Source organism: Pezoporus flaviventris, unplaced genomic scaffold (genome assembly GCF_033815535.1).
Source record: "Pezoporus flaviventris isolate CSIRO_AGI_PZ_B2104156 unplaced genomic scaffold, CSIRO_AGI_Pfla_v1 ptg000054l, whole genome shotgun sequence".
Lineage (NCBI taxonomy): Eukaryota > Metazoa > Chordata > Aves > Psittaciformes > Psittacidae > Pezoporus > Pezoporus flaviventris.
Window position 1 is genome coordinate 1,052,278 of NW_026892602.1, and position 20,611 is coordinate 1,072,888.

At 42.0% G+C, this 20,611-nt stretch overlaps 1 protein-coding gene across 3 annotated transcripts in view; it reads right to left on the minus strand.

The window, feature by feature from the left end:
- Positions 1 to 5,292: 5,292 nt before the first annotated feature.
- NUP93 (nucleoporin 93) overlaps positions 5,293 to 20,611 on the minus strand; it is an 83,064-nt gene continuing 67,745 nt past the window's right edge. For 2 of the 3 annotated variants that reach the window (XM_061468960.1, XM_061468962.1), the window contains 12 exons: positions 19,472 to 19,637; positions 18,289 to 18,382; positions 17,131 to 17,322; positions 16,761 to 16,887; positions 16,576 to 16,648; positions 16,204 to 16,248; positions 14,458 to 14,574; positions 13,553 to 13,671; positions 11,576 to 11,693; positions 11,115 to 11,198; positions 10,413 to 10,541; positions 5,293 to 5,519 (listed from right to left, as the gene is read on the minus strand). In XM_061468960.1, coding sequence (XP_061324944.1) covers positions 5,409 to 5,519; positions 10,413 to 10,541; positions 11,115 to 11,198; positions 11,576 to 11,693; positions 13,553 to 13,671; positions 14,458 to 14,574; positions 16,204 to 16,248; positions 16,576 to 16,648; positions 16,761 to 16,887; positions 17,131 to 17,322; positions 18,289 to 18,382; positions 19,472 to 19,637 — 1,375 coding nt within the window. In that variant the 3' untranslated portion in view covers positions 5,293 to 5,408. The other variant, XM_061468961.1, reaches the window with a different exon arrangement.

Below are 20,611 nucleotides of genomic sequence, written 5' to 3' on the forward strand. Positions count from 1 at the left end.
AGGGACCTGGGGGAACCTTATCACTTTCTACAACTGCCTGAAAGAATATAGAGCCAGGAGGTCACTCCCAAGGAACAAGATAGGACAAGAGGAAATGGCCTCAAGCTGTGCCAGGGGAGGTTTATATTGGATGTTAGGAAACATTTCTTCACTGAAAGGGTGGTCAGGCATTGGAACAGGCTGCCCAGGGCAGCGGTGGCGTCACCATTCCTGGCAGTGTTCACGCACTGTGTAGACGAGGCCCTTAGTGACATGGTTTAGTGGTGGCCTTGGGAGTGCTGGGGTGACAGTAGGACTTGATCTTAAAGGTCTTTTCCAACCCAGTTAATTCTATGATTCTTCTCACGACAACAGATGCAGCAGCAGACTCATGCCCAGCAGAAATGGCTTTATTTTAGAGCCCTGTATTCCATCAAAAACACTAACTTGCCCAAACCAGCTCCAATCAGCCTCATAAACTGGGGGTGAGTATCTCTGTTAAACACAGCATGGTGAAAGATGCTCCAGCAGAAACAGGAGTTCTCCAGATGCCAGGCGAAGAGTGAAGCAAATGGCATGATGCCACCCTGGTGTAGTGAAATAGCCGGATAGTAGGATGCGCTTGTCGTCGGCCTGATTCACAACACCAGCTGCAGCACCGATACCAGGTCCTGTGGCGCTAGGAGCAGGAGGGAGATGCTCTGTGGCACACACTGCCAGCCCCTCCACTCATGCAGTGAAGAGGTGCCAAGTTGCTTCTGCAGGGCCTTCCCTCGCTTCCAGCTGACCCCCTGGTTCGTTCTAGCTATTAAATGGATCAAATGAACCCACACTGAGTTAGGCAGAGCACAGTACAATGCTTTACATGTGGCTTCTTTCAATGTTTGCCAAAATGCTATGTTCCAACAGGCCTTTAATGAAGCTTTAATTGTCCTGTTTCTATGGAAGAGGGAACCTACCACCCTGGGTGTCACAGGTCATGCAAATGACGCAGGGGCTTGGCACTGCAAACCCACTGCACAGAGCAGCTCCATTTCTTGGCACTGCAGGGAAGAAAGCCTGGGAAGAGGAAATAGATGGTTATTCAGGTAACTGCTTGTCACCTCACCTGATGGGAACAAAGGGATCATCTCCCATCCTATTCCAGGCACCACTTCCATCCTTACAGCTTCAGACCCAGACAGAAAAGGGACAAAAATGCTGGTACAGGGATATGAACAGCAACAGTATTTGAGTGCTGTTCTACCCTAGGGACACAGAACTGGAATTATCAATATGCCCTTCTTCCCCAAGGCTGAAAGGAAAACAGCTTGCTTCCATGAGAGGCTGGAGGTCATTGAGGTTGGGGAGACAAGTGTTGAGAGGGTAACAAGAACAGAAAGATTCATTAATTCATTTTTTTCTGAATACAATTCCTTCAGATCCTGCAAGGAACAAGATCCATGTGCTGCCTTAGACAAATGCAGGTGGGCGAGAGACCAATGGGGAAAAGAGAGGAAACCCCTCATCCAGCAGGTATGCTCCAGCCAGGGGGTCTGGAAAACACAACAAAACAATCGGGATTGACTGAGATGCAGAATCTGCTGCCAGCAGGAAAATCTGAGGCAAGGCCGAGGAGGAGGGACATCTCACACAGGGTGTAGGCAGTAACTGGAAGGTGCAGCCAGCAGAGCCACGTGTACGCCAGGGTAGCAGTGTGGCACCATGGTGAAAATAGTTAGAATTAAAGCTGTGAGATAAGAAGACCCCGAAAAAACACCAAAGAAATCAAGCTGAGAAGACAGGACCCACTGATACCAGCTCTGCAGCACAGTTTAGGAGGGGCCCTCGTGGCATTTTTCAGCAGTTTCCTGCTTCTTAGCAGAAAACCTGTTAATTCTCAAATGAACTGGTTGTCTTCCCTTAGCTCAGCTGAGTTTTTACCAGTAGCCCATGGTTCACTCCTGGGCAGAGCTTTAATTTTTTTTTCTTCCTCACTGGACAGGTAACACAGGGCAGAAGTTTACAGTGAGTATTTCCAGATTCCCCTGCAACTCCCTTGTAAATCCAGACCACACCAACTCAGACCTCATTCAAAGGACATGCAGACCTTAAAGCTTTTGGAGCTGCTACACTGATACTGCAGCTCTTGGGAATGTTTCATGACAGATGAGCCATGGAAAACTGACCTGGAGATGCATGGTGTCTCTGCTGTGTCCACACCAGGACAGAACATCCCATGCTCTCAGAGCAAACAACTTTTCACTTTTTCCTCAGATATTCTCCAGCAACATGAGCACAAGCTGCATCTGACTCAAGCTACCTGTGTCTCATCTACCTGGATGATCTTTACTGCAGAGGATTAGTCCTGGAGTAGGACAAAGCAGATGGAATTATCCTAAATTTCACTTTCAGCATTCATCTGTACTTTTTTCTTGTAAAAAGGGGCAGAGCTCCAATGGCTTACTTGTCAGATTATACCAAGAATAAATTCAGCTCAGATTAATATTCACAGGTTTGCTGCAGGCTGTGCCTGGCAAACTACAAACACCAACCTGCTCAGATGTTGCTGGCCACTATCATGGTTTTGTGATGAATTTAATGACACCCCCAAAACCTCTTCCAATGTTAGCACAGTTGGACTGCAACAGTCCAACGGGTTCACAGATGTCACTTCAGCAGCAGGTCAGAACCCTGAGGGAGCAGAACCAGGTTCTCCTCTCCAGCAGATTAAGTGTGGGGTGGAGAAAAAAATGACATCTGGAAAATCAGTGGGGTGCCTTATTCAGCAAACACCAGTGTGTGTGTCAGCATCTACCTCAATGTGACAAAGCCCTTACAGTTGTGCAGAGGAGAGCCAAAGCCAGGCCTAGACACGGAGCTGGAGCCTGCTGCTCTGAGGAACGTGGGAAGACGATGGACTGGAATGTTTACCACCTGCAGGGACCCAAGAAGAAATCACAGGCCAAACAACAAGAAATTATTTAATTCCCACTGTGGCAGCTTCTGCTGTACCCACAACCTCTCACATCTTATTTGAAACTGGGATAGGTCTTACCTTTACAGGGTTAGTCTCAGGCTTTGATTCCCTGGGGTTTACTTTCTCTATCCATGCATCACAGAATTACTATCTTGGGTTTTGGAAGTGAGAAATGATGCAGTTTCTGCTTAGCTTAGAAGGGAGCACAGGCTGGAGTTACAATCACTGAGCAGAAATGCAGCAAGCAGCATGCAGCCATCAATTTTCTCTTTTACCAGCACCCACGAAGGCTGAGAAGCACCAGGAAGCATCTGCTACAGCCATCCTCAAAGGGCAGACAGAGAAAGGGCAACATGCTCTTTTGTAAAGGTCCCCTGGTTCAAGGTTTGACATCAGAAATGTGCTAGTGAGGCAGCACAATAGCTCCACTGAGCAGGGGATGGGCAAAAGACAGGAGAACAAGGTCCTGCAAATGGCAGTGGCAAAAGCTGAGCCCCAAAGGACCTCTCTGTCCCCGCATGAAGGGTGGAGGGGGAAGAGGGAATTACAGTGAGTAAAGTGGCCTTCACCCTTCCTGACTAAACTCCACAGATGCTGTCCCTTTCCTGCTCAGGTCAGCAGCTGCCTGAGGCCAGGTACAGCCTCACCAGCCTCTCTGTACGTGAGGTGGTTTGATGCCAGATATAAGCTGGGGACAGGGGCTGAGTGCCAGCAAGGAAAACCACCACAGGAGCACCCCATAGGCCCATACCTGGAGCAACCCTGGCCCAATCAAACCCATGTGCAACCATCACAAAAGATGTCTTTCTCCACCACCTACTTCTGGTAACCTGTTCTCTGAAGAATTGCATGACTTGTCAATGGAGACATACCAAGCAGCATCCCCACACCAATATGCCAGAAATGTTAATGGCTAATAAAGCTTTTCCAACTTACCTGTTGACATTTTGTTAGGCAATTCAATTCCCCCGCTTCAAATAACTCTTTGGAACTCACCAAATGCCCTTTACTTTCAGGGTGCTGTCCAGGTCTCTTTCAGCCTTCACCAGAAACAACCTGGATCATATCAGTGGAGGACTCTGTGTCACACAGCCCCCAGCTCTATCAGCTGGGAGCCCCAAAAGAATTTGCTAATGCTGAAGGACATGGCTGTGGGTGGCTTGGGAAGCCACCCCTTTGCTTCCTGTCCAAAAAAGTTGACAAAATCTATGCTACAACATTTCTGGTAGGAAAAAGTAATTAGGAAATTGTCATCAAGTCACTCAAATATCCCTCTATGCTCTTAGACAGACACAGCAAAATGAAGATGAATTCTTTCCCACAATAGCTATTAATATGCAGTGGCTGGATCAGCCTGTGTTTTGTTGTCTGTTCTGTACCCAGAACCACATGTATTCTCACATCCCAGAAAGGCAAGGGGCACAGAGGCAAGACAGCAGTGGCACAAAGGGCACATCTGCAGAGAGAAGTGGGAGAAACAACTAACATTCCGCCCATTTAATTTCAAAGATAGGCATATATATTAGAGCAAAGCTTATACCACAACATGCTCCCTGGGCTTTCACATGGATTTATGGTAGCTCAAAACATTTAAAGTGAATTTTTTTTTAATGCCCCTCACTTCAGTGGGACTCACATTTCCCACTAAACCAACAGTAATATCTACCCATGCCCAGTGCATCCACACTTGGACTTCTCCTTCCTTCTCCTGGTGAACTACACACGGGATCATTTTGAATGCAACTGGTTGAAAACCCACGTCTCAATCACAAAAATCTTTCCTACCCAACTGATCCCAGTTGCTCCTCTAAAATGGAGGACTTTGTGGTTTAAGGTCCAACTTTAACTGTTGGACTTGATCTTAAAGATCTTTTCCAACCCAGCTGATTCTATGATTCTATGAAAAGCTTCAGCTGAGCTCCAGGATACACAGAGCTGTGCACATCCGAGACACTGAACTGGGCATTTAAACTCTGTTAAGCTTAAAGGATCTCTGCAGCACACAGAGCTCATCTGCACCACATGAACACATACACCACACAAGACGACATTATGAACTGACAGCATGTGGTGTATCAGAAACATTTCAACATTTAACACACATTAAAAGAACAAGAAAACCCCTAATTTTTAAGCTGTATGTTCAGTCATCATTAAATCAAAGTTTTCATCTCTACTTCCATTCCTGCTACAAAATTGCTTTCCCCTCCCTGCTGTACATCTAAGACTTCTTAGCCCATTAATAAGCAAGAATAATTTTCTAAATAGAAACCAATTTTAAATGAGTAAAAACATAAAACCACAAAACAAAAAACAAAAAACCAAACGGTGAAAATGAAAATGTCAAAACCAAATAGAAATCAAAGAAATTTATTTCCAGCAACAAAAATACAGAATACAAAACGATACCGGTCCTACTAGTACTAAAGACAGGCACAGGCTGCTGTGACCCTGACCAAAAGCTTCTCTGCTAATTCATAAGGACCTCCATCTGCACCAGTCTTGCGTTTGTATCTCCCGATGTCCTGTAAGGGATCATTCCAGCAAACGTGATCAGTGCGCGGGCTTGAGATCGAAGGTGCTAAAACCCAGAAAAATAGAGTACTGTTACTTTAGCATCAAAAAATCCACAAGGAAACCAGAGGTAGACATGAGTTAAACATTTGCCTTTTCACACAAGCAAACATAACCTTTATTTCTCAGAGCTGCTCTCTGGATAATGTACCTCCACGTTTGGATTTAAAATTACCCAGGAAAGAACATTTTCAACAATGTGGGGTGTTGCTGTACTGCAGCAATCTTGTCATTTCTGTATGAAGTGGGCTTTCCCACGGCAACAGGACTCCTTCCCACCTTGCAAAGTCTAAAGCAAACCCTGCTGAAAGGCAGCACTAACACTCTTAAAGCAGATACCAGAAACAAACCTGTGGTGCCACACATGCCCAGAGGCCTCCAGCATCCCCTACAACACATGAACATCTTTAAAGGCTCTTCATTCCATAGTGTGATGAAAGCAGATGAATTAAGAACACCTGGAGACCTTTGCCTAAAGTAACCAAATCCCTTCTTGAGAAGGCTACACAATAGCGGAAGGAATTCAGGGATAATTTGTCTAGTTTGTTAAAACACAAGTAAATTAAAAGGAAAATCATTTCTGTAACTGGTAGATGTCAGGACAACATAAAAAGCCTGTATCCCTATGGAAAACTACGCAGACTGTTTTGATTGCTCACAGTATTTTCTTCTTAAATGTTAAGCATCTCTAAATTACTGCACTAGAAGATCCTGCTGGTCAAATCTTTCTTTAATCTACTGACTGCAGGGAAAGCTAGAGCAGAGTTAGGTGCTGCAGGCATGCGGACGGTAAATCTGACAGCAGGAGCTTACAAATGGAGAAGTGACCGAAGCCCATTACATGGCTGGGCACAGTTATAAACACCATTCCCGAGGCCCGTCTGGGCAATTCTACCCCTTTTCCAGGGTAATGTTAAACCAGTCAGTTACTCAATAGCAGCAGAGGAGCTTTGGCAGCTGATAGTGGAAATGCTCATCTGCTTGTTTCAAGCACTGTCTAAATGCTACTGCTTCAACTGGGCAAAAGACAGTCAACTTTACACATGGGGCAGGAAATGAAGTTTTCTTTAGCCCTGAGCTCACAGCCATTTAATGCTCCATTTCCATTATCTGTTTGAAGGAAAGCTGTGACTGTCTACAAAGTCCAGTGGCCTGGCGAAATACAGAGCAGAGTTCCCATCTTGCACTGTATTCCTGTGTGGCTGAGGATTTGTGGATGGAGGGATGGATACCTGGAGCTGCAGAGGAGTAATAAGAATGGAAGCCACTCCTCCCTTCCTTAAGCACTGCAGCTGAGGAATGTCAGGAGGCAGCACGTCACATCAGCAGTGCCTCTGGAGTAAGCAGAAAACTTGGGACTGACCCAATTGCCCAAAGCTCCCAGGATGATTTCCCCAGCTGCAAATTACCACCTAGTTAACAAGGTCAAACAGGTAGGTGGGAAAAAAAAGGAATGTCAAGGTGTCTGACTCTTTGGAATTAAAATATTAAGAAGTGAAACCTCTCACTGTGACTATGGCAGGCTTAGGAGCAGCCTCAGTTACTATTCCCTTTACTTTGTGGCAGCAATGATACTAAAGCTAGTCTATTTTTAAAAATCGAAACAACACTTGAGGAAGAACAAACAGAGGTTTGCTGAGGTTAAGAGCAGCCTGGAGGTCTAGATGTTCTATTGGCTGTAATTACTTCATGAATATTAGAGTCACTTGTGATTTAAAATAAAACCACAAATAAAAAAAACAATTCCATTCTCTTCATGACCTAATTTTGCCTCTCAGATAATGCCCTTGGGCTGCTCCAGAGAGTTTGCCACCCCGAATCGGGGTGGGGAGCAGATGACATTGCTGTCAGGCACTCACGGCATCTGTGTCAGGGCTGTTGTTGCAGCCACGGTTTCCAGCACTGCAGTCTGGGCTCGCTGCTATCTCTGCCTGAAATATGGACAAATGAGATACAATATATAAAATATGACAAAATGGATCAGGCCAAGTGGTACAGGACTTTGCTCCCTCATTCCCAAAACTTATTAATGTATATACCTTAAAAAAAAAAAAAAAAAGACTCAACGTATAGCTTAGGCAACTTCATTCTGAAATAAACAAAATGCATCAAACGCCAGCTCTGCCTCCAAACCAGATCATTTCAAAATAAACCCTATTTCATCTCTGAAGTGGGACGGGAGTTATTCTACCAGAGAGCGTTACTGGTTCAGTGGGTTCCAGCAGTACTATTCCTCTCCATCTTGCCCTTGGTGCTGGATCCACACTGCTCCTGCTGAATCTCCTCTAGTCCCTGCCTCTCAGAGCAGGACCCCCACTTCGGGATTTTGTCCACACTAGAGGCAAACTCAAGGACTGTGTTCTTGCTCTGGGGGACTCTGTTCCCCGCTACATGGAATAAGCCACAGACTTACAAAGACCTACTACCTCACATTTTCAAATTCTTCTGATTTCAAATTCTTCTGATGAACAGAGGGATTTGAATCTGTCTGCTTCTATCCAGAAAAAGCCCGGGGATTTCAAAGACCTATTCAAAACCGGGTCATTTTTTTGCTTCCACTGCCTAGTGGGCAATGTGCCAAGATTGTTAAACTTCCGGAAGAACTAAATTTCCCTTAAAATGTGCTTGCCTGTGGAAAAAGGAAAAGTTCCCTGGGTCCCTAGGAAGTTCTAAAGAAAACTTTTTGCCAAGCGCAGCTTGCAGAAGCTTGGATCTACCATCTCTGTTGAGGTGACTGGGGAGATTTTGTTAAAGAAACACCTCTCTCACACTCAAAATGTTCTCATTTTGTCCCACCACTAAAAACCCCTGAGCTGATTCGCAGACAGGGACACAGAAGTGATCCAGATTCCCTGCTCCTGCAGTCCTGGGGGAAATTTTTCAGGGTAAGAAAAAAGGGGAATATGTGCTAAAGCTATTCTTACCCTACCTTCCATGTGCCCATGTCTGGTATTTTTCTCATATGCAAATCTTTAGGCAGCAGGGAGCTTAAGCTGTAGGTTTCTTCTTTCCAATTAACCCTACATTAGCAGATTTATAATCCCTTCTGACATTACAGCCACATCACTATTCTGTTATCACCTCCCTGGCTGCAGACAGCAAGTGCTTGTCCCTCTAATGGTTAAGCACAGCTTTTATTGCATGAAGCAGCCAGAGATCTGTGACTCAGAAACCCTGTGCCTCCAGCACCACTGATACCCTGCTGCCATGAGATCCCACCACAGGGTTAGAAGCTTGATTAACAAAACATGAAGCCTGAAAAAAAACCCCAAGTTTTCAAGGGTTTTTAGCAAGGTACTTCATCAGCTTAACTCCAACAAATCTACAGCATGAAAGTGCAGAACATGTTTATGAAGCACACTCATGCTGAGCATGCTGGTGACGGGCACACTGTTGATATATATGATGTCATGGTGGCTTCCTTTTACACAAATTCCTGCCAGCAACACTGCTGATCCCATTGCCAATCAGTCCAATAATTTTTGGTCCTGACATTCCTACCAAGATGACACCTGACAGCATTCCACCCTTATGGAGACGGTAAATGCTTCTATGTAAGGCACAAGACTGAAATCACCAAAACAAAATAAACAGCTCACTCTGAAAGCAGGGAGCTAAGGCTGTTTGCTCAGCCCCAACCTGGTGAACACAGTTAGCCTGGGACTTCTACTCACAGTTTAAGGTGGGAGAAGTCCAAGCAGCATGCATCCCTCTCCAATTTTGCTGATCTACAGTACCAGCACAGCTGCAGGCAGGATCCTGTAGTTCTCACACAGACTAAAGCTGCCCAAAGACAAAGCTGCATCATCACTCAAGCCTTTCATTTTCTGATGTAATTTACAGATGCTGCTAAGACTTCTACCAATATTGCAATTTACAGATCAAAGGCATTTTTGCAGATGACCAAAGCCTGGCATAAAGCTCGCTGTGGCCCAAGTTGGTTTTCATTCTCAACAGAAGTTGGTATTTATTTCCTGATTTCTATGATGAGATGAGAGGTTTGGCACTGGTGTTCAAGTGCCTGTGGCAGCTTCAACTGAACAAGAGCTGCAAGTCCAAACCTGAGGACAGCTAAGCTGAGAACCATTCTGCTCAACACAGCATGTTGACAGGTCGCTGTCTGCAACTCTGACTGTACCCTTTAAGTGACACCAATTTTAAGCCTTGCTGAAGGCATAGGTTCCCATCAGTGGGTGGGGGAGATGCTTCAGCACCAACTCTAGCACTAGTGACATCAAACTCACCATTGTCAGCCACTTAAACCAGCAGCTGGACCACACACCATTGTACCAGGAAGCTGCAGAGGCAGCAGAACAACACAGGCAAACTGCTACAGCCATTCCCCAAGTGATTGTACTTGAGCATCTGCGTGTACTGCCTGAGGACATGCTGAAAATACCAGCCCACATCACTACAGAAGCAAGCCAAGAAGAGTAATCAAAGAAGCCTTTCCACCACAAATCAGTTATGCACGAACAAGGGACTAACTCAAGTGAAAGAAGTGGAAACTACCTTCTGGAAAAAAAGCAGCTCAGTTCTCAAGGCAGCAACACTGACCATCATAGAGACACTGCACTCTTCACATCAGTTAACCATTTAAGATCCCACCAAGAAGCAAACTGAACACTTGTTTTCTCTTGCTAGGAGATGGATATACAGTACAATGTATCTTATTTAGCTCACTGCCGTTTAAAGCAATATTCTTTCTTTACACAAAGTTAGTTTTGAGACTACTCTTTTGCAAGTAACCAAGCAGGCTGAGTAGGCAAAGACTAAGTAACTGGGAAAGTCAAAATTCAAGACCATTAGAGAGTCACATTTATTTGAAGTCAAATCCCTTGAAATCAGGGAAAAAAGGAAGTAGGAAAAATTGTTAAGACAATGAGGATTACAATCTTACCGAATCTCTGTCTTCCATTACCCGTTGGGGTCTGGTAGGAGTGGCTGGACTTGTGCCTTTCATCCTCTTATACTGGGTGAATAAAATATTCATAGTTGCAAGCAGGACCTCAGATAAGTTGTGTCTGATCTACACAAGGAAGCAGAAAAATAGACACATTGCAATGAAGAGCAGGTTGACAGAATCATTACCTCTGCTATACATCAGAAAACCAAGCATTAACTATGGTTGACGTTTACTTATAGAACATCCATACATTTAATAGTTACCCCTGCTGTGACTGCATCACCTAGTAAAAAAAGTTATGCAGAGTTTTGAGACATCTGCTAATACCCAGATACACAATTTCCTCGAATTTGGGGGGAAGGAAACAGACCCTACAAATGCTTGGTGACCATTAAGAGCACAGAAAACTAACTCAGCAGCACAGTTGAAAGTTTTCAATATGCCAAATTCTTGAATCAAACTCAGCAAGTTTAGAGAGATTTAGATTTGCAGATGTGTTCTCCCAAATGGAGACAGGATTTCTGCGTTGGGAATTCTACTGAAAGTTGAAAGCCAACTTGTATGAACACAAAATAATTCTATCCTGTGTCCCTGCTAAAGCATAAGAATAATGAGATGACAAGGCTGACAAGGTTTTAAGATTCTTTTAACAAAGCAAAAGGCTTTTGGAAGCTAAAACCATGAGACATTACTTACTTCATCACTGAAATTCCGGAAGGCAGCAACTCTCTCCTCTACACAATCTTGGCTAAGAGGTACAAGCTTTAGGCGTTCAATAATCTTCAAAAAGAAATGCAGGAATCAGAGGAAATAATCAATGTTCTATGTACCATACATTAATAAAGTATGGTTTTGAAGTGTTAATGAAATGTTTATGATTACATTTAAGAGAAATAATTTAATTGTTGTTTACTATCTCCTCACTTTGCTGAGCAGCAGGAATATTTTGTTCAGTATCTACAAATCAGCTTCAGAAAGATCTTTCTGATTGTCAAGCAACTGGAGAGAAACACATTTTTTAGATTCCTATAGCACTGCATCACTTTCTAACTCATTAAATACAGTTTTTTTTTCTTTTAAGTGATTTTATTTGAGACATTCTGGGCTTTCAAGGGCATTAGGAAGGCTGCACTTCAAACAGAAATCTTGAAACTTACATCAAAGGCCCTGTCAACATGACCAGCGTGATATTCATCAAAAAATGTGATTAAGTCTAGCAGAAGGTAGAACGTGGAGTCAACGGATTTCTTTGCACTTATCCCCTGAGCTTTGTACCTGAAAGAAATTGGTTTACAATTTTACTGTTCGAAATGGCAACATTTATAAATGTGCTTGTGCAATTCCTGGAAGCAGAGACATACAGCACAAGGACAGAAGGCATCTAATAAAGGACAGCCTTAAAGTTCCTTAACCAGGAGGCAGAATTTTCACAGGCTGTGACTTTTTAAAAATACTTTTATTCAATTCAGTTTTCCACCTAATCTGACTTTTGCTTCCTTTTAAATGTTTACACTTCCCCTATTCATGAGGAAAACAGTGACAGGAATCACAGACCTGCAAAGTAAGCACTGTACAAGCATATTTAACATATTTACATAGTTTATAGTAGACAATAGTAGAACTATCTGCTTCAGGCAGGAAGTTAAGACTTAAAACTAGATTAGACGCTTCTGCCTGCTCTCTCGAGCTGCACTTGCTAGGCAATGAAATGGAGGGCTGTCTGCTCTTACTCCTCATAGCACAAAGTCAGCAAGAAGCTCCTTTCTCAAGGTAATAGCAAGAGTGGTCAAGTACACAGAGGAGGAAGAAAAAGAGTTTCTTGGCCTTTTCTGTTGGGTGTCTCCCCTGCTCCAAAATCATCACAGAAGGAAAGCTGCACTGCTACAGTGCTGTCTGTCAGTACAGAGCCCTGTATTGCATTTAATTGGCAAGAACATGAGCTAATCGGAATCATTTCAGCTTTACAATCATGAAGGTTTGCAGCTGTAAAGTGGCATTATTGAACAGTCATATTCAGCTCTCTCATCCAGATCAAAGCAAGTAGCAAAACAAAGCCCATTACAGCCTTTGCTGATGCTTAACCTCAAGCCACAGGTTTAATGTCTGCTACCAAATGAGGCTCTCACTAAGTCCATATGGCACCACTTTTCACTCAGTCAGCAGCCTGACTAAATGAACCAAGGGCTGAGTGAAGAAGTGACTGACAAATGCCACTTGTCAAAAGAATGACAAATGCCTTTGACAGAAATCGATACATTTCTGTATTTGCTTTCCTAATTTCCAAGGGCCAACAAGCATGCTTGGTTTATTTTATTCTCTCACACCACAGTGGTTGAGGAGAAACTGTAAGACACTTCTCACAGGTATCCACATTTTGCTCTAGTAAAATATAGGAATTATCCATGGCAGTCACTGCACCAAAAGATGATGATTTTAAAAATCCCAAAGATATTTCACAATTACATCCTTTCAGAAGCAGGTTATTCTTAGGCTTCTAGCTGCTAATGAATCTTCAGCACTGATGTTTCTCAAACACATATCATAATTAGCACAGGGACACTGCAGGAAACATTCCTTTTGGTCACTTCTCTCTCTTTTCTAAACACCACATAGCACTTTCCTGAAGTGCTATGAAGGGTTGTGGAAATGAGGCCCACGGTTACATTAGCCATACACTCACCTCAGCTTAAACGTTCCTTTTATCTTTCATTAAAGCAGCATTTCAGCTACTGAACTCACCACTCTGCTGTTACAACTCAGAATATTATAGCTCTTTCTTAATACTATTTCAAACAAGTGAACTGTATGCCATGATTCTGCAACTGTTACAGTATTTTACTTTAAAAATAATCTAAACCATACAATTCACTGTATTTATTGCTCCTTAATAGACTATGTTTCCAGCTGGCAATCCTGCAATTCTCTTTTCCTGATTCACCTACAGGTAAAGCTTCTTGCCACATTTACCTGCCCTTCCCCTGAAGATTATGTTTCTGGTTTCAATACTACAAGCTGTAATGAGCAGGACAGGATAAATTCCGACCTCTTTTCTTGTCTTCCTGAATACATAGCTGTGGCTGCCACTGTCCTGGCAGCAGAAAAAGTCAGGAACTAATACCCCCACCTTCTCTTACCTCTCAGCAATTGAATGGGCCATGTTCTTCAACCGCTCCTTGTTTGATTGGGGGGTGCTGATCTGGGGAATGACGGGACTGAGGAGCTTGTTCATCAATTCTAGAACTTTGTCAGGGTTCTGTTGGTATCAAAGTTACACACAGATAAAAGGAGTACAATGGGACTTAGTGTTTTAATCTCACTGAAGAAGCAGAAAGGTCTCATGCAGCAGTGCCTAGTGCAAGCTCAGAGATGCCCCCCTCCCATAAAGGGGCAAGATCATATTAGCTGTGAGCAACATAATTGTGCAGGCCCACGTGGAAAAGTATTTTCCCCTAATTTTTCTCTAAAACAGTGGCTATGGTTCCATCCATTTTAATTTCAAATATATTTTAAAAGGAAACATGAGTACTCAATATAAAGTCCAACTATTTTAGATTTCAATTCAACATCTATGAAATTGGAAGAGCACACTCCAGATAAACAACTTCACTAGCCAGGATAAAATCATGCCTGAGGTAAACTCTTCAAAAAGCCACACTGATCAAGAACCAGGATGTCTTAAATCAGAATGGGTTGGAGAGCAAGCCATCTGGGTTTACTTATCAAAACCCTGATCCATTTAGCCAATGGCTCTGCTTTAACAGCAGCAGAAATAATCTGCTTGAATTATAGAATCCTAGAATGGTTTGGGTTGAAAGGGACTTCAAAGCTCATCCAGATCCAACTCCCTGCAATGGGCAGGGACACCTTCCACTAGACCAGGTTGCTCCAAGCCCCATCCAAGCTGGAACACTGCCAGAGAAGGGATAAAGGCAATTCAATCTTAGAGATTAAATTTAACCTCCTAATCACAGGGAGAATGTTTGGAAAAAAAAAAGAGGTGAACCAGGTAGATATTTAGGGTAGCACACAAGATATTTACCTTTGCAAGGTCATACAGTTTTGCAGCTTCTTCAAACAATCCTTTATTTTCTGCTGCAGAAGCAACTTTATTGATAATGGGTTTTGTGTCACTTGTAAACTTGTCTATCACTCCAGGCTAAAGACGCGAGACAAAAAGAAGAGAAATCAGAATGTCTAAAACCTCCTAAATACTCTGTCATGGCAATGAATATTTTACATGTTGGATTATGATTAGAATGACTTTTACATTTCCATGGGAACATGCAAAAGGGACACGTTAAAAATAGAAAGAGCTCTAGTGAGAGAGACTTCCTCCAAAACAGAGTCAGCACTGAGACATCTGCAGATTTTCATTCATTCAAAATGACCCAGATAACAGGTTAAATTCTAAATTACTTTAATTGCTGATGACACATTACAGAGGCGAAGAAAACACAAAAGACTTCAGAATATAATGTGCCAGGGTCTCCAGGGATGCTGTTTGTGTATACTGGCAAGACACGTTGTAAGTGAAATCTTACATGGACAAATGAAAGGGTTTCAAGAATTTTAAAAGAAATAATAAACACAAGTAGAATGAAAAGAGGGAAAGAGTCAAGGATATCTGGGAAGGATTTTACTGTAGTTGAGGATGTAAAAATAAGACTAGAAGAATTTATTTTCTTAACTAAGATTGCTGTTTTCATACTACAGGAACACAAAAATACAGTTACATTAAAAGGGAAATGAGTAAAATAAAGAAAACTGGATTCAGCACTAACGATCTAATCTAAAAACTATCTTACAAAAACTGTAAAATGAAAAGATATTTGTAAAGATGACTGAGTTACCATGCTCTCGTGTGTGCAATCTCACTGCATTTAAGCTGACAGAACAAAAACATCTTAAAGAAAGTCCTGTCAAAAACAGCTTGCGTGTGTGTCGCCATTTATTTTTTTTCCTGACAGTCATAATGTTTGCAGTATGAACCCCAATCTTAAAATTAAGATTTAAACAATTTTGTAGTGTGCCTTACACAGAAAGCTTCCAAAATTGCCACAGCAAACTAGAAACCTTTACTGATTATCTAAAATTGTAATCATTCGCATGCACTCTCTTCACATGAAATCTTAAAACTTCCTTTTCTTCTGATCATGTAAACTTGCATTTTACTTTTAGATTACTGCTTTTAAAGCAGATGCAAAATCCATCACAACTAAAACCAGCTGCTCTTTGATCTAATATTCACCCTCATCTCTACAGAGAGGACAGATCAGTTGTGGCTACGTCTGAGGTCTTTTAGCGCTTGCTCCCTTCCCTAAAAGAATTTGTAACGGGCTGTAATACATTTCTCCTCTGAAGTGAATGAGGATAATGTCATATAGATAGTTTTTACACACACACCTCAGTTAACAGAATAATCTCCCACCCACTTACAAGCAATCAATTTTTGGTAACTGCTTTTTACTAATGTGTGCTGAATTCCATTTCATACTATAAAAATGAAATTCAGACCTCGCTGAAGTTACCTGATGCCACCTGTTTCTTTAGTTACACTGGCTGTCTGTAGGGACACTCTTTGCCCTGCAGTTCCTGACCTGAAATTCAGTCTTATTCTGTAGATCTGTACTATTCTGTAAAAGGATCTCATACTTTGAGGACTTGTACATATTCAAACACAGTGATATTTTAGCTAGCGAAAAATAAAGAAAAGCAAGATAGTCTCATGACTAGCTTGGAAATCACAGTTTCTACTTTATATGTAAAATATAAATTGTCAACTCACCTTTCTACTCCCATCGTTTTCCAACTTTCCAAGAATCATATCAAACTATGTCCACACAGATGTAAAGTAAGAAAAAAAAGAACAAAAACAGAGGGATGAACTGCACATATTTCACAACCTATTTACTAAGTACAAAGATGCAGTCATGGATGAATAAAAACCAGTGATGGATGTCAACATTATCTGTATATTAACAACAGGAGAAACTTACTAAGTATCTTGATCACATGGTCATTGTGAGATTTCCCATCACCTACACCCGCATCACGCAGAAAGTGTAAAAACCATTTCAGGCTATCCTGCCTGCTAAAGATGTCAATGAAGAAACAAATGCCAGTTTAAATGAGGAAGGCAAAACATGGCCAAACATACCTCTCTGCTTTCAATTACTATTTCACTAACGCAACGCAAGAACATGTTCTCTCCTTGGCTGTCCTTCTCATTCCTACAAAAGAAAGGGAAGGAGGAAGGAACTTCTGTTTCAGAGGACTTCTTAGGTACTGCTTAATCATTCTTAATAGCTAGGAGAAAATCTAGAGACACATATTAGCCCCTACCTGAGAAAGTAAAAATACTGCAGGGCTTCCCTTGGATCTGTTGATTCAAACTTACGGGTGTAAAGCATCAAGAGCCGCACAAAATTCAGACGCCTTACACCAGGAGGGTCACCAGCTTCGTGGCTTACTGCAATGTCAGAAACAACACCATTAAAGAAGCTAGTGCCAGGAAATGTTTCTCTGATCTTCACCTGAAATAAGGCAGAGCCATGATCCAGAGTTCTAATGCAACTAAAACCATTAACTTTTAGGAGATTGTGCTGATAAACACTGCTTGTTTGATCAATTATACAGACCTGCAGTGTCTACAGGGTACTCTCAAGGGCACAGAAAATACTCCTTTATTGTCAAGTCAATGTGCAGGACTTACACAGCTGTGCACTCTGCCCAGAAGATTTCAGGAGCAATTTTAACTCAAACATGACCAAAGCAACATGAACAGCATGACAACGCAAGCGCTCCATCCGGAAGAGAAAAGCAATTGCAGCTTCAAACTGTGCTGTCAAGAACAATACTTGGAAGTAGAGGAAAGGCTGCTGGTTCACTGCAAAATGTGATTCACCTGAAAAAAAAAAACACAAAACACACACAGAGCCTTAAGTCAAAATGATTTTGCAATCACAGATCATTGACAGAGTTGTTTCCTGTCACAGTACATCATTATTGTTTATTTAGTGCCAACTGAAATAAACACCCTAGACAAAAGTGAATACCTAATCACACACTGGTGCCTTACCTATAGCTGTTTCATTGAAAATAGATTGCAAAAGACCACAGCATAAAGACATATTCAGGAAGTGAAAGAGATAAGAAAAGCTGCTTTGCTCTTTAAGACAATGAACATCAACTTCGATAGATGCAATAAACTGTTTAAAGACCACAGCTTTTTGCCTTCATTTATACTTATGCCAAGAGGTACAGAAAAGGTTACACCCCTGGATTTTCCTATTCAGCAACACCAATGGTAGCTTATTTTATTTCTTTTCCACACTTTTTTATCTGGGTGAGCAACACTCCAAAGTAGAAGGTGTGGAGAATCAAATTCTGTACGTTTTGGATAGTTCAAGTGAGCTCATTTTGATTGGTTGGAAGACGATTAAGGGAAAAGACAGTCTGTTGGGCTGTGGACACTTTCTGAAGTGGAAGGAACTGTGATTTGGGGCCCCAGAAAATTACTTGAATGTAAGGGAAACAATGAACAAGACGCACACGGAAAAAGCATTGGAAACACATGCCTACATTAGGTAATGATTGCTTTCCTGTTCTGTATTTCAGAAGTTGGAAGTTTTCTTAGAAGACCTTAGCATATTTATGGTGAGAAAAAAGGCAATCTATAATTTAGTACAAATGAAGTACAAATAGCAGCAGTGCTGTTCACAGATGAATATTCACTCTCTGGATTGCTGGGGACAGGACTCATTCATCGTGTCCTCCTGAAGTCTGCCATTGCTCTAGGGAAGCAAGAATTTGGAAAGAGCCCTAAGCGGAAAAGCAGAGCCCCAAGCAACACACCTCTGTGGTTTCTTACCATAGTCTTCTAGAAGCTGCTTCTGGAACTGTGATAATGTTAGTCGGTCTTGTGGAGAACTTGCACCATCATCATCAAAACACACCTGGTTCAGCTAAAAAAGTCAACCAAAAAAATAAGCACAGATCTTTCAACTTCATCTTGCACAAGGTATGCACTCAGAATATATTTGTTCCATCAGCAGCCCCTCCTAAGATTGGACCAACTGAGTAGAAACTACTTCTAGTCACAACATCAGGTGGATCCATTGCTGGAAAGTAAAGATCTCTAACATAGCAACAGCAGAAATCTATGCAGATATAACCCAGAGGGTCCTTCTCTATCTGTCCATGCCATCAAACTCTGATGCTGGGACTCTGAATATGCAAGCAGTAATTAAAAGCATTACTTTTTTTTTTACCCAGTCTTAACAAATACCTCATTCTACTCGCTCTTTCAGATAAAGGGGAGAAATGGGTACTGACCGGTACCTCTCATGCTCCCACCAAAACTATAAGGACTTTGTACTGCAGTAAATATTGACAGCGTCTACTTCCAATGGACCCCAACATTTCAGCTATAATCCAACCAGAAAGGAAAATTCAAAAGGATCCTCACTGCATCAAGCTAACACTATTTGTAAAAACAGCTGACAAAGATCAGTGTCAAATGTAGAACATGACACTTCCAAAAAGACAAGTGTCCCCAAATTAACACCTGAGAGCACAGAGGGTAATAGAGCAACCCTGAGAATCAGGTTCCCAGCCCTTCACCACCCCAAGGTCAAGTTGGATGCCTTACACTGATGCAGAACACCCCATCTAGAAGGAGGTAGGTCAGCAGAGCATTGTAGAAATGCAATACCATTTACACCTGCTCTTAAAGAATCACAGAATGGTTCGGGTTGGAAGGGGACTTAAAGATTATCTAGTTCCAACCCCCTGCCATGGGTAGGGAAACCTCCCACTAGACCAAGTTGCTCAAAGCCCCGTTCATCCTGGCTTTGAACACTGCCAGGGATGGGGCAGCCAGAGCCTCTGTGGGCACCCTATTCCAATGTCTGACTGCCCTCACAGCGAAGAACAGGAGGAAAACACCTTCCCATTAAATGCCATTTATTCTCAGACAGATAGATCTCTCTTTCCTTGAGGATGCAAACCCCAAAAACCAACAAACAGCAATACAACCCCACCACCACACTTACTTTTAGCCAAAGATAATCTTCTGTTTTATCAGCAACTTCACTCTGGTTATCTGTAATGTCACAACGGCCAATAATACAGTAAACAGCCCTTTTGTAGGGGTCCGTGTTATTTCTCAGAGCTCGTCTGTAGTGAAGACGCAGCTTATTTTCTGTGGCAGGAGACAGTCTAAGGGGAAAAAGAGTCAAAAAAACCCAACACATGGATAGAAAAGACATGAAACCCATCTTTCCCTGTATGAGGAAAACTGGACACAAACCAATGTAAGTAGGTGCACATGCACAGAAAGGGCATAATGACAGTAAGCACCGTCTTATATTTCTTGCACCTTCTATTTATATCTGCAGGTCAAGATTCTGCACATGTGAATTTAAATATCTAATTAAAGTTATGGAGGATCATCTTCAAATACCTACTGCAGGAAAAAAAAAAAAGATGACAGCCTTTTTAGGGTGTGTTAATATTGTGGTAGACAAGCCATTTTAGTCTGACTCTGCTACTTCATCACTTCAAAAAAAGAGCTCACAAAGTCTTTGGGTTAATAACTAAAAAGTGAGCAGGTAGTTGTACCATGAAGTCTTTTAGGAGAGACACTTTAATAATAAATAATAATAATAAAAAAAAAAGAAAATAATAAATACTGTCACAATGTTCTTTGTCATTCTATTTCTTGTACCTCTTGCAGAGAATTTTTTAGAACTGAATCAAAGTGTTTTCCTAGACCTTGTTTTTCTCACATTGTCTGTCAAATCTGCAGGAAGAGTACCTTTTGATAGCTGTAATAAAACCCATATAAGTCAATTATGCTCTTTATCATTAAAATGTTTGTAATGAAAACAAGGACAGTGCCTTCCCTAAGGTTTCTGGAACAATCTTGTTATAATGAGCACTCCTAGATATTCTCTACAAACCAGGGTAATTTATAGAATAGCATGGCATACACTCAGTAAATGACACTTTGATCCTTTTTCCCCTCTCTAAGACACACAGATATCTTCTTGTTCACATTTTCGTACCTAAAAAGGCCAATGCATTCAACATGTTGCAGGATAAGGGCTTCCCACATATGAATGAAACTATTGTAGGCTGAGGTGGGGTATTATGAGTTCATGTCCTTGCACTCAGCAGGACCCTCTGGCTTC